This window comes from Pecten maximus, chromosome 18, assembly GCF_902652985.1.
Source record: "Pecten maximus chromosome 18, xPecMax1.1, whole genome shotgun sequence".
Taxonomy (NCBI): domain Eukaryota; kingdom Metazoa; phylum Mollusca; class Bivalvia; order Pectinida; family Pectinidae; genus Pecten; species Pecten maximus.
Window position 1 is genome coordinate 31,308,504 of NC_047032.1, and position 15,270 is coordinate 31,323,773.

At 39.4% G+C, this 15,270-nt stretch overlaps 1 protein-coding gene across 1 annotated transcript in view; it reads right to left on the reverse strand.

Moving 5' to 3' along the window:
- Positions 1-900: 900 nt before the first annotated feature.
- Positions 901-15,270, reverse strand: part of LOC117316069 (cytochrome P450 2J6-like) — a 37,745-nt gene continuing 23,375 nt past the window's right edge. The window contains exons 3-8 of the mRNA XM_033870551.1: positions 9,042-9,165; positions 8,649-8,805; positions 8,025-8,161; positions 4,322-4,418; positions 2,744-2,938; positions 901-2,397 (exon numbers count right to left, since the gene is read on the reverse strand). Coding sequence (XP_033726442.1) covers positions 2,207-2,397; positions 2,744-2,938; positions 4,322-4,418; positions 8,025-8,161; positions 8,649-8,805; positions 9,042-9,165 — 901 coding nt within the window. The 3' untranslated portion in view covers positions 901-2,206. The remainder of the gene's footprint in view (positions 2,398-2,743; positions 2,939-4,321; positions 4,419-8,024; positions 8,162-8,648; positions 8,806-9,041; positions 9,166-15,270) is intronic.

Genomic DNA, 15,270 nt, shown 5'->3' on the forward strand with positions numbered 1-15,270 from the left:
AATTACTATTTAAAACACGGGGAAAGGCTTTGTCAAAGGGGGTAACAGCCTCTGAAGCAATCTTACATTTTAGAGGTTGACTGATTTTACAAGTAAATAGTTGAGTGATGGGTTTTTATCCCCCCCGCTTTAACCGAAACGGGGGATATTGATTTGGGTTTGTCTGTCACTTCGTTTCCGTGCAATAACAGCAACAAATATAATCAGATTTTCTTGAAACTTTGTTACAACCTTAAATGTCTAAATGGCTCGGCTAAGTTTGATAGCAAATTTTCGTGGACATCATTGGCGGAGTTATGGCCACTTGATAAACGAAAAATTTAATTTAAAATTTAAAATAAAATTGTTTTAAGTTAATCACCGATCTTGGATTTACACAATGTAATTCATCAACTATTGCTTCAGTTGGTACCTAAATCACTGTTGTGACGTTATATAAAAGCCCTCCATCACTATAAGGGCGATTTTCTGGAAAACAACTACAGGTACTTGGCTGATGACAACAAAGAGCCCGAGTTATTTTAGCATCATGATATATCTTTGATTTTGGCATCCAAAATGCTGTCTTGCAACTGTTCCAGAAATTTTATTTCCATGAATCTATCATACAGTACATGAAATCACTATTTGAAATTTAATGCAAAATTTGGTATTACTGCTTGTATGTCAAATTATATATTTTTTAATTATGATGATAGTGGGCTTTTTGGTGCTTCATTTGTGGTCCGACGTCGTCCACTTTTTCGTCAGTATGTCAGTCCATCCAAATCTTTCTTCCATTTCCTATGTAGGTCCCTCCTGGGGTTTAGTTATGCGTGTCCAATTTTGAGACTGGTCACACCTACTTCCATAGCAACGGGTTGTATTTGTTAATGTAACAAATTTAAAAAAAAATCAAGGTAAGATATTCAGACAGATAACTTTATAAAATCAAGGTAAGATAATCAGACATAACTTTATAAAACAAAATTTTGATATACATTGTACATACAAAAGATACTGTACAATTATACTGTATAACAAGAAACCCTTCTTGTGTAGAAACTTTCATTGTATTCATGGTTGCTAAGGAACCACAAATATAAATACAACAAACTTACTAGAAATCTCCAAACCACAAAAAGAAAGTACACAAGAATATTTCGTTTATACAGTATTCAGTAAAAGATCAATAAATTTTCTTATACATAATACTTTACATACAGGTTCCATAGCTAACTACTGTTTAGGATACAAGGATTTCTGAGACATTCTACAACCGGTTCCATGATATCAGATTCTTTCCCAAATCTGTACAATTCTGAGTCTGACTTCCAATGTACATCTCTTCCATACTCAAATTATTTGATTGTTAATACTGTTTTGATGTTTTTGGACGGTTCCAGGTATCAACCAGCTTATATACCAGTAACTGGTAAAGGGATACCATAAAAAATAAAGGAATACCATGTTGGTTGGCCAGGAGAATTTTACATATAAACAAAAACTTGATTTTTTCCCTTCAATCTAGTTTTGATTGGTGGTCACCATGACCCAGTTTTAGTTGGTGATCACTTTGACCTAGTTTTATGCACATAAAATGAAGAAACCATGACCTTAATGTGGATTTCATTGGACCAAAATATAGGTCACTATTATCTGATTTTAGTGTGCGACAACTTCACACAAAGGAGACGAGTCAGCTACAGAAACTCAGTGTAAATGTACCTCGGTAAGTACAGTTTAAACTGGCTGTATATATACATATCACCTTTCCTGTGTTAGGTTGTCTCTTCCCATCGGCCTTTGAGGACCATTCGCCTTACTTCTAGAACTTGTTATTTTCTTTGTTACCGAGTCCATTGACATAGGTACCATTTATCAGTATCAGCTGTATGGTTCTTGACCTTTGTTCCATTGAACTTTGTCCCATTGACCTTTGTCTCATGGACCTTTGTCCTATTGACCTTTGTACTTATGATGCTAACCTTGTCCATGTATGAACAAATAATACATGTCTGTCACTCTTGCCTTTGTCCCATTGACATTTGTACCTTTGTCTCTGACCTCTGTCCATCTATTAACAATCAATACACGTCTGTCCCATTGACCTTTGTCCTATTGACCTTTGTACTTATGTTTCTGACCTCTGTCCTTCATCTATGAACAACACACGACTGTCACTCTAGCCTTTCTCCTATTGACTTTGTACGCCTTTGTATTTCTTCTAAATCCTCGGTGAGAAATTGAACGTTTCAAGTTTTGGTCTGAGCGAGACACCTGTATAAAAGCTATCGAGAGACACATCTGTTTGCTGGGGGTCCCCTGTAGCTGTGATGCGAAATGTTTGTAGCATGTTGGAAAGGAAGATAAACAGTAAGGATTCTGCAGCCACTTTAGCCACACACTGGCGTGGACCTGTAAAGTCAAAAATATATTTCGAATCAATACCAGCATAAAACGAGACCCAATGGGCCTGTATCGCTCACCTGATTCTAATACCAGGAAATAAAGAGCTCTTTTACCAAAACAATGAGTGTTTGACACAATCAGATACATTTTATACTGTATAGGGTAGGAAATTTAAGACTGCATTTCATTAGAATGTTGCATATCTGCATGAACATTTGTATTACCAAGCTGATCATTTGTCACTCAAGATAAATTAATCATGTTGGTCTGCTGGGTTTATTACAGGATAAATATGGTATTAATGCTAACTTCTGTACTGGTTAAAGTAAGGTGGTATACATGTATATCTTACCCATTCCATACATATGGTAAGGTTTGTCTTTGGTCGATACTAAAAATCTGTCTGGATGAAATCTGGCAGGCTCTTCCCAGAATTCCTCATCAATATGAGGTTGACGAAGGTCACAAACAATGATGGAATCTTTTGGAATTTTGAATTCTCCAATCATGGTCTCCTCTGTGTTTGTACGTAATGCTGTGTTAACAACTGTGGAACAAATAGGGTAAAAGGTCAAGGTCATTTATATACCAAAGTGTGATCAAAGAGATTTATTTAAACAAGAATTAACTATTCACGAATATTTTATCAGCAAAGATTTAACATGGCAAAGGACAGACCAAGGGCCATAACTCTGGACACACACACAAATGGCGACATGGATAGACCAAGGGCCATAACTCTGGACACACATGTTGACAAGGATAGATCATGGGCCATAACTCTGGACACACATGGTGACAAAGATAGACAAAGGGCTATAACTCTTGACACACATGACGACATGAGGCCTCAGACCACAATTATACTTCCGGGTCGTTGTACACGAATGTAGTACATATTGAAATTTCAGGACTGTTGCTAAATATTTTTTCCTGACTTAGCTGTTACAGATATGGACATAATTTTAGCATAGATTTATAGTGCAATATTTAATCTAGTGGCAGAATTTTGTTTTGACACCATTTCCATGTTTGTTTGTGAGGCAGGACACGGGGAGTTATAAGGCTTGAGTAGTAATATTTTGTGATTTTCCGGATTTTCCTACAATATATTAGGGTGGTTACACTTAAATATAAATAACTTTGTTAAATGCCGGTCATGGGGTACTTTCCAGCTCACTGTATGTTCAGCTTGAATAGTTCTACACGTGATGTGAAAGCCAGATTTTTTGCAAACTTCTGAAATATTTTGATTTCGATTTTTCTTTGGTAGAACAAAGAGGGAAATTAATTGTGGTCTGAGGCCATGAATAGACAAAGGGCCATAACTCTTGACACACATGGTGACATTGATAGACCAAGGGCCATAACTCTGGACACTATGAGCAAAAGACATTCAGTAGCGGTAACACAAGTCGAGGTGATCATCATCATCGCTAGCCAATGCTTGTGATTACGTTACACTCCAAGAAACCTTGGCAGATATGGTCGTCAGTTCTGGCCCTCTAACACTGAATGATTCGCCACAGATTGTATGTCCTGGTATTTGGGTAAAATATCGTTACATAGTTGGCAAGATAGCTCTGTCCTGGGCGCTGCAATTTTTTTTTGCTGCGAAATCAAACCTGAATGTAAAACACAATTTGATTGGATGCCCTGGGATTCCAGGGCGCAACAGTGTGAACATGACGATATCTGCCATGGGTTCGTGCAGTGTAATGTAATCATAAACCTTGGCTAGTGAAGATGGGTGATGTATGTCTGAATTAGCAAAGAATTTTCTATTAATTATATTTATATCATGGGGCAAAGAAGGCTGGCCATGGCAGTTAGTAATTACTGAAGGTATACCACCGGATTTAAACTGTATGGATACATCAGTTTGTTGTTGTTGTTGTTGTTATGTAAGGGTTACCTCAGTGATACTTACTAGTTCCTGCTGATCGTCCTAACTCTTTCAATGTTGCATCAGTATAAGGCAGACTGGCTCTGTCATCCACCGTGACCTGTCGGTCTTTTCCTATGACCTACATCAACACATGGTCACGTATTAGCTGGTAGTTTTTAGAATCAACAAGTTTGATGAGTATACACTGCCATCCAAAAATTATTATACACCAACAAAACAACATGTGTCAAGGAACTGCGTAAGGGCTGTGTTGATTTTAACATATCTGATACGCTGGAACACTTATAAACTTTACCTGTATAAAGTGCAGGATTGGCCTAAATAATTGGTTTAAGATTGTTGTCAAATTGATAAATATACAGTGGAACTTCGTTAACTCGAACTCGGATAACTCGAATACCCCGCTTAACTCGAAGTACCTCGCCGGTCCCGGCCGAATTCTCTCTTTATCTTAGTAAAAAAAACTCGGATAATTCGAATTCGGATAACTCGAAAAACTCGGATAATACGAAGTAAAAATTTGGTCCCAACAATAAAAATCCTACTTGAAATGTTCGAATAACTCGAAGTATAATTTTCGTCGATCGGTGGCAAACGCCGACATTTTTTTAAGAGCTAAGTTCCGTTTGTAATACTGAACATATCGGCACTATTAACCTGCATGCTATTATAAGTGTTTCATAAATTCATAAAAGAAATTGTCGGTTGAATCTTATAACAACAAGTCTTGGTGATAAAAAGTACTGCTTTACTTACACCAGGTAATTTTCCAAGGCGGTCGCCGATATCAGTACACACGATAGTCAACAACTCATCTACCCGTTCGCTCAAGCGGAACTAATCTCTGACACACCGGTAGATCTACCCGGCTGATGTTTTTACAGGTGTAGAAATGACACAGTCACCGGCGCCTATTAAATCTTTTAACTGCTGAAACAATAGCGTAATTACTGCCGAGGTGTTCAGAGTACAACTGTAACGGTCAGTGCTGTCTATTAAATCGGATAAAACGCCAACTCAGTTACAGTAACATTTTATACGCACATGCGCAGCCCAACTTCCGGTGCTAATACACATGGAAATGGCGTGGTTATGAATAAAAAGTAAGTAGGCCGATCAAACAGTATTTTATATATGTCCAATAAAAGGTAATGGTTCTGTTACGTTTTGTATGCAATCTGTGTTAAACTTAAACGGTTATTTGTTTTGACATTAATAACTTGTTATTTTGTCGAATTCCGTTTTATCGTTTATCTTTTGCAAACATGACTTGCACATCAGATCGTTATTGAAGTGATTAAGTGAAAGAAACTTTATCGTGACTGTATATCGGCAAAACTACACCAAATTACAAGTGACATAACTAAACATTACATATATATTTACATGTATTGACCAGTCTTTACACTGAACTGATGAGCGACAGAGCGGAGTTATTATGATTATATAATGTTGACAATTATTGACCAAACTTTTCACCAAAAACGATAACTCGCTTAATTCGAACACTCGGATAACTCGAAGTTTTTTCGTGGTCCCGTCGACTTCGAGTTAACGAAGTTCCACTGTACATTGTTATTTTCAAAATATGAAATTATCTTTGGGGGAAAAACCCCTTAATTTACACCTTTTAAAACAGGAGACAATACACCTTTAGTCCTTACATTACCTAGGCCCAGTATCACTCACCTTGATATTTCAGTGATTATGGAAAACACTGTCAAATAAGTTATATTAAAAATTCTGTGATGGATCTGCCACTCAATATCAAACATTACAGTCAATAATTTCCTTTAACACACGTTTAGATTTCTAGTTCTATTGTTTGACAATCATACTTCAAACACAATCAACATTATACATGTACTATAATGATTCGACTCTTGCTCTTGTGACCTCCTTCCACCTCTATTTTAGCTGGGCTAACGGAAATGTATATACCAGTATAATAGTCATATGTTAGCTGTCATTGATTAATTTAAATCTTAAATACCTCCACTACTAACAGCCAGGGTCATTGTCAGAGATTCACACAGTCCTTGATCTTTTGACACAAATGACCTTGATCTTTGACCCAGTGACCTTGATCTCTGGTCAGGTGACTCTTGTTTAATTCTGAATAACTTCTTAACATCATAACAAAATATTCATCAGTGAAAAGATACAAAATTTGACCTTGACCTTTTTTCCTTATGACCTTTACCTTTGACTTTTTTATTTACTACAGTATGTATTGTTGTGAAATGAACACTTTGACCAAATTTAAATTGGTCAATACCTGTAAATTTGTGGATGGACAGACAGACAGACAGACAGACAGAAGAATGGTCAGCCAGATGATAGACAGATGTCAGATGGACAAAGAGCAATTCGATAAGATGGTGGGTTAAATAACTTCAGTCAGAGATGACATTCATTTACTCAATGATTTACTGGACTAAATAAAAAGCTGGGGGCTACATTGACTTTTGGTAGATTTGAAAATGAACAGAAAGCAATGTCTGTATGTTAGCTGAGATGGTAATAACTCGAGTACTATATCAATCAGAGGATTTGTATCGTGGTCACTGAGTAAATAAGTCATTACATTCTCTATAACTCGAGTACTATATCAATCAGAGGATTTGTATCGTGGTCACTGAGTAAATAAGTCATTACATTCTCTATATGTCTGATAGGTGTTCAGTACTACTGATGTCTACAAACCTGATCTCGTCTTGTCATCGTCTCTATAAGACTGATAGGTGTTCAGTACTACCGATGTCTACAAACCTGATCTATCTCGTCTTGTCATCGTCTCTATAAGTCTGATAGGTGTTCAGTACTACCGATGTCTACAAACCTGATCTATCTCGTCTTGTCATCGTCTCTATAAGTCTGATAGGTGTTCAGTACTACCGATGTCTACAAACCTGATCTCGTCTTGTCATCGTCTCTATAAGTCTGATAGGTGTTCAGTACTACCGATGTCTACAAACCTGATCTCGTCTTGTCATCGTCTCTATAAGTCTGATAGGTGTTCAGTACTACCGATGTCTACAAACCTGATCTATCTCGTCTTGTCATCGTCTCTATAAGTCTGATAAGTGTTCAGTACTACCGATGTCTACAAACCTGATCTATCTCATCTTGTCATCGTCTCTATAAGTCTGATAGGTGTTCAGTACTACCGATGTCTACAAACCTGATCTCGTCTTGTCATCGTCTCTATCCGTCTGATAGGTGTTCAGTACTACCGATGTCTACAAACCTGATCTATCTCGTCTTGTCATCGTCTCTATAAGTCTGATAGGTGTTCATTACTACCGATGTCTACAAACCTGATCTCGTCTTGTCATCGTCTCTATCCGTCTGATAGGTGTTCAGTACTACCGATGTCTACAAACCTGATCTATCTCGTCTTGTCATCGTCTATATAAGTCTGATGGGTGTTCATTACTACCGATGTCTACAAACCTGATATCGTCTTGTCATTGTCTCTATAAGTCTGATAGGTGTTCAGTACTACCGATGTCTACAAACCTGATCTATCTCGTCTTGTCATCGTCTCTATAAGTCTGATAGGTGTTCAGTACTACCGATGTCTACAAACCTGATCTCGTCTTGTCATCGTCTCTATAAGTCTGATAGGTGTTCAGTACTACCGATGTCTACAAACCTGATCTCGTCTTGTCATCGTCTCTATAAGTCTGATAGGTGTTCGGTACTACCGATGTCTACAAACCTGATCTATTTCCTCTTGGCATCGTCTCTGGACATCCTGGTACTTGGACATATAAACCAGTTGCCATAACAACATTGATGTGGTAGTGTCTGCCCCACCTAAAAACAAGTCTATGATACTGCGGAAAAAATTTGGCTCTGAAATAGAAGAAACATTTCAAAGTTAATCTCAACTTTATCTCTGATTTAAAATTAACATTCAGACCTCTTTCAATAACATTTTTGAAGCAAATTTAATCATTAAAGTGTTGAATTTCACAGTTTCAATATTTTAGACACTAAATTTGTGGTTTATTTCCTTCAAATCTTGTTGACATGTGCCATGTATACCTATACCTATCATTTCTAATACAGGTAAAAAATGAAACTGGTGAAACCAGCCAGGTAATTTTGTCAATATTATTTTGATCATTGTTTGTACAATAATTAACATAACAAAATACAACATGTGATAAATGAGAGGGTTAAATTTGCTCCAATATTCCATCAGATTTTTAAAAAACGAAATATAAAACTGCCCCTAAAGGGACCTATAACAATTAACTACAACAGTCTTCTAGAGAAAGGAACATTTGTTCTCTGTGTTTAAGGAAGGTGATGAGCTAATTATAAATTAGTTTCTGACCAGAGTACTCCTCCTGTTGGCGTTCCTCTGCACTCAGGCCCAAGAATACGTCCATATAGTCCGAGCATTTGTTCACGTCAAATCTCTCAGCATGTTCTGCTAATTTTTTTTTGAAGAAATCGAAGATTTGTTCCTCTCTCATCTGTACCTGTTCAAACTGTAAAACACCAGGAATATCAACATGATTTATTATATGAATAATAATTCATAATTATCTATAGAGTTTACAATTATGACCTTTAACCTTGAACTTCGATAAATGTAATATATCCATCTTCCAATGTTGTATCAATATTTCTTTACTTCAGGAAAACATTAAGTTGTCCATAAGTAAACAATACGTACACAAACTTACCTTTGAACTTACCTTTGAACTAATACCTTTGAACTTACCTTTGAACTGGCCAGTCTGGCAAAGATGGGGAACATGTTGACCGGACTTGCTGATTTGCAGTTAGCCAGTAAGAACAAGATGTTTTCCTTTAGAGCCAGGAACTCCGGGTCAGAGTGGTCAAACCTGAGGATTACAGAAAACTGGGTCAGAGTGGTCAAACCTGAGGATTACAGAAAACTGGGTCAGAGTGGTCAAACCTGAGGATTACAGAAAACTGGGTCAGAGTGGTCAAACCTGAGGATAAAGGAAAACTGGGTCAGAGTGGTCAAACCTGAGGATAAAGGAAAACTGGGTCAAAGTGGTCAAACCTGAGGATTACAAAAAACTGGGTCAGAGTGGTCAACCCTGAGGATAAAGGAAAACTGGGTCAGAGTGGTCAACCCTGAGGATAAAGGAAAACTGGGTCAGAGTGGTCAAACTTGTAGTCAATAACTGTCAAAATCCAAGACGGCTGCCTTATAATTAACCATTTTGTTTTCTTATCAGACTTAGAATTGATCAAGGTTAACCTAAATGTACAGAAAGAAGTAGTGGTAAAAAGATTTTTTATAGACAGACGACAGACCACAGACCACAAACAAAAGGCGATTGAATTGGAATACCTTCAAACATTTGCATACATACATAAAGAATGAAAATTTGCATCAATCAAATGCAGCCATCTGTATTAATAAATCAGCGATAACATCTTTCTGATGAGTTAATGCTATAAATGTGATAATTATGTGTTCAGGTGTTTTGTACTGTAAAGTATATGCATGAGGTTCATTATCAAACATCTGTATGAGGGGGATCAGTGATCAAACATCTGTATGAGGGGGATCAGTGATCAAACATCTGTATGAGGTGGATCAGTGATCAAACATCTGTAGGAGGGGGATCAGTGATAAAACTTCTGTATGAGGTGGATCAGTGATCAAACATCTGTATGATGTGAGTCTGAGTGATCAACCATCTGTATGATGTGGGTCTGAGTGATCAAACATCTGTATGAGGTGGATCAGTGATCAAACATCTGTATGATGTGGATCAGTGATCAAACACCTGTATGATGTGGATCAGTGATAAAACATCTGTATGAGGTGGATCAGTGATTGAACCCTCATGTTAGGTGGATCAACAATCAAACCTCTGAATGAGAGGGATCAACAATCAAACCTCTGAATGAGAGGGATCAACAATCAAACCTCTGTATGTATGACCATCATTGGTCATTTATAAAACTTCTGTAAGAAAAAGATGAGAGATTTGTCTGATATAGATCGGGATTTAAGCTGTAAGGTACATAAATATTTTCAATGTATCCAGGATATCAAACACAATGCAAAATTTATCTTCAAATCTTTCAGGATACAGACATTCAAATGAGGGATTACAATGCAGGAAGGACAATGACCTTGACAAGTGATAAAAGTGTTGTTTGCCAGGAAATCCCTCTCACTTTTAATTTAAGCTGTTGTGTTGGTGATTGACATAATATGTAAGTAGGTGTTGTATTAACAAACGAGGAAGTTTATGTCCTGGGTATGAGGAAGGTAAGTACAGTTAAACGGGGGATATATATATATGGACAACCAGATCTTAATGTTCTTCATCTAATGTGCTAACTCTTCTGCTACTAAATATAATGCCACTCTAAACTAGCTAACAAGGTCATTTTATGGGAAAAGTATTAATATATTTATATATAAGCTCTAGCTTGTTTTCACATTCCATATAAAATCTCTGTATGTGTTATAAGTGTTTTAAGTATTAAATAGAAACTGTTAAACTGTTAAAACTAAACATTTAGGCCGTGATTTATGTGGATGTTAAGTCAGGAACACAACTTCACTCCTTTATGAGAGTGGGCTAAGTGTATTCGTTTTAACAAATTTTATAACTGAAATTGGTTGTTAATACACTGTGTTTTACACCCTTTTAAATACTTTACAAAGTTCTGGGTTAAAAACAATGATTTTGAACAATATGAAATTGAAGAAATACATGAAAAAAATGTAAACAGTTAAAACAATTACTGCAGGGATTAAAAAAAAGGGGGGGGGGGTATCAATCCAATGAAGTAAAATCAAACTTTTGATGTTTCACATACAGCATAATCAACCACAAAATATATTTTTGTATGTCTCATATAATCAGGACTGTCTCTGCTTTTTGAGGGAGTTTCCATCCAGTTCAGAAAGTGTAACCTGACGAACAATCAAAGATGACACCATCCCTGACCTTAGTATACAGTAAAGATGACACCACCCCTGACCTTAGTGTACAGTAACGATGACACCACCCCTGACCTTAGTGTACAGTAAAGATGGCACCACCCCTGACCTTAGTGTACAGTAAAGATGACACCACCCCTGACCTTAGTGTACAGTAAAGATGACACCACCCCTGACCTTAGTATACGGTAAAGATGACACCACCCCTGACCTTAGTGTACGGTAAAGATGACACCACCCCTGACCTTAGTGTACGGTAAAGATGACACCAACCCTGACCTTAGTGTATGGTAAAGATGACACCACCCCTGACCTTAGTGTACAGTAAAGATGACACCACCCCTGACCTTAGTGTACAGTAAAGATGACACCACCCCTGACCTTAGTGTACAGCAAAAATGACACCACCCCTGACCTTAGTGTACAGTAACGATGACAACACCCTTGACCTTAGTGTACAGTACGATGACAACACCCCTGACCTTAGTGTACAGTAAAGATGACACCACCCCTGACCTTAGTGTACAGTAAAGATGACACCACCCCTGACCTTAGTGTACAGTAAAGATGACACCACCCCTGACCATAGTGTACAGTAAAGATGACACCACCCCTGACCTTAGTATACAGTAAAGATGACACCACCCCTGACCTTAGTGTACAGTAAAGATGACACCACCCCTGACCTTAGTGTACAGTACGATGACAACACCCCTGACCTTAGTGTACAGTAAAGATGACACCACCCCTGACCTTAGTGTACAGTAAAGATGACACCACCCCTGACCTTAGTGTACAGTAAAGATGACACCACCCCTGACCATAGTGTACAGTAAAGATGACACCACCCCTGACCTTAGTATACAGTAAAGATGACACCACCCCTGACCTTAGTGTACAGTAAAGATGACACCACCCCTGACCTTAGTGTACAGTACGATGACAACACCCCTGACCTTAGTGTACAGTAAAGATGACACCACCCCTGACCTTAGTGTACAGTAAAGATGACACCACCCCTGACCTTAGTGTACAGTAAAGATGACACCACCCCTGACCTTAGTGTACAGTAAAGATGACACCACCCCTGACCTTAGTGTACAGTAAAGATGACACCACCCCTGACCTTTGTGTACAGTAAAGATGACACCACCCCTGACCTTAGTGTACAGTAAAGATGACACTACCCCTGACCTTAGTGTACAGTACGATGACACCACCCCTGACCTTAGTGTACAGTAAAGATGACACCACCCCTGACCTTAGTATACAGTAAAGATGACACCACCCCTGACCTTAGTGTACAGTAAAGATGACACCACCCCTGACCATAGTGTACAGTAAAGATGACACCACCCCTGACCTTAGTGTACAGTAAAGATGACACCACCCCTGACCTTAGTGTACAGTTAAGATGACACCACCCCTGACCTTAGTGTACAGTAAAGATGACACCACCCCTGACCTTAGTGTACAGTTAAGATGACACCACCCCTGACCTTAGTGTACAGTAAATATGACACCACCCTGACCTTAGTGTACAGTAAAGATGACACCACCCCTGACCAGTGTACAGTAAAGATGACACCACCCCTGACTTTAGTGTACAGTAAAGATGACACCACCCCTGACCTTAGTGTACAGTAAATATGACACCACCCCTGACCTTAGTGTACAGTAAAGATGACACCACCCCTGACCTTAGTGTACAGTAAAGATGACACCACCCCTGACCTTAGTGTACAGTAAAGATGACACCACCCCTGACCTTAGTGTACAATAAAGATGACACCACCCCTGACCTTAGTGTACAGTAAAGATGACGCCACCCCTGACCTTAGTGTACAGTAAAGATGACACCACCCCTGACCTTAGTGTACAGTTAAGATGACACCACCCCTGACCTTAGTGTACAGTAAAGATGACACCACCCCTGACCTTAGTGTACAGTAAAGATGACACCACCCCTGACCTTAGTGTACAGTTAAGATGACACCACCCCTGACCTTAGTGTACAGTAAAGATGACACCACCCCTGACCTTAGTGTACAGTAAAGATGACACCACCCCTGACCTTAGTGTACAGTAAAAATGACACCACCCCTGACCTTAGTGTACAGTAAAAATGACACCACCCCTGACCTTAGTGTACAGTAAAGATGAAACCACCCCTGACCTTAGTGTACAGTAAAGATGACACCACCCCTGGCCATAGTGTACAGTAAAGATGACACCACCCCTGACCTTAGTGTACAGTAAAAATGACACCACCCCTGACCTTAGTGTACAGTAAAGATGAGACCACCCCTGACCATAGTGTACAGTAAAGATGAGACCACCCCTGACCTTAGTGTACAGTAAAGATGACACCACCCCTGACCTTAGTGTACAGTAAAGATGACACCACCCCTGACCTTAGTGTACGGTAAAGATGACACCACCCCTGACCTTAGCGTACGGTAAAGATGACACCACCCCTGACCTTAGCGTACAGTAAAGATGACACCACCCCTGACCTTAGTGTACAGTAAAGATGACACCACCCCTGACCTTAGTGTACAGTAAAGATGACACCACCCCTGACCTTAGTGTACAGTAAAGATGACAACACCCCTGACCTTAGTGTACAGTAAAGATGACACCACCCCTGACCTTAGTGTACAGTAAAGATGACACCACCCCTGACCTTAGTGTACAGTAAAGATGACACCACCCCTGACCTTAGTGTACAGTAAAGATGACACCACCCCTGACCTTAGTGTACAGTAAAGATGACACCACCCCTGACCTTAGTGTACAGTAAATATGACACCACCCCTGACCTTAGTGTACAGTAAAAATGACACCACCCCTGACCTTAGTGTACAGTAAATATGACACCAACCCTGACCTTAGTGTACAGTAAAGATGACACCACCTCTGACCTTAGTGTACAGTAAAGATGACACCACCCCTGACCTTAGTGTACAGTAAAGATGACACCACCTCTGACCTTAGTGTACAGTAAAGATGACACCACCCCTGACCTTAGTGTACAGTAAAGATGACACCACCCCTGACCTTAGTGTACAGTAAAGATGACACCACCCCTGACCTTAGTGTACAGTAAAGATGACACCACCTCTGACCTAAGTGTACAGTAAAGATGACACCACCCCTGACCTTAGTGTACAGTAACGATGACACCACCCCTGACTTTAGTGTACAGTAAAGATGACACCACCTCTGACCTTAGTGTACAGTAAAGATGACACCACCCCTTACCTTAGTGTACAGTAAAGATGACACCACCCCTGACCTTAGTGTACATTAAAGATGACACCACCCCTGACCTTAATGTACAGTAAAGATGACACCACCCCTGACCTTAGTGAACAGTTAAGATGACACCACCCCTGACCTTAGTGTATAGTAAAGATGACACCACCCCTGACCTTAGTGTACAGTAAAGATGACACCACCCCTGACCTTAGTGTACAGTAAAGATGACAACACCCCTGACCTTAGTGTACAGTAAAGATGACACCACCCCTGACCTTAGTGTACAGTAAAGATGACACCACCCCTGACCTTAGTGTACAGTAAAGATGACACCACCCCTGACCTTAGTGTACAGTACGATGACAACACCCCTGACCTTAGTGTACAGTAAAGATGACACCACCCCTGACCTTAGTGTACAGTTAAGATGACACCACCCCTGACCTTAGTATACAGTAAAGATGACACCACCCCTGACCTTAGTGTACAGTAAAGATGACACCACCCCTGACCTTAGTGTACAGTAAAGATGACATCACCCCTGACCTTAGTGTACAGTACGATGACACCACCCCTGACCTTAGCGTACGGTAAAGATGACACCACCCCTGACCTTAGCGTACAGTAAAGATGACACCACCCCTGACCTTAGCGTACAGTAAAGATGACACCACCCCTGACCTTAGTGTACAGTAAAGATGACACCACCCCTGACCTTAGTGTACAGTAAAGATGACACCACCCCTGACCT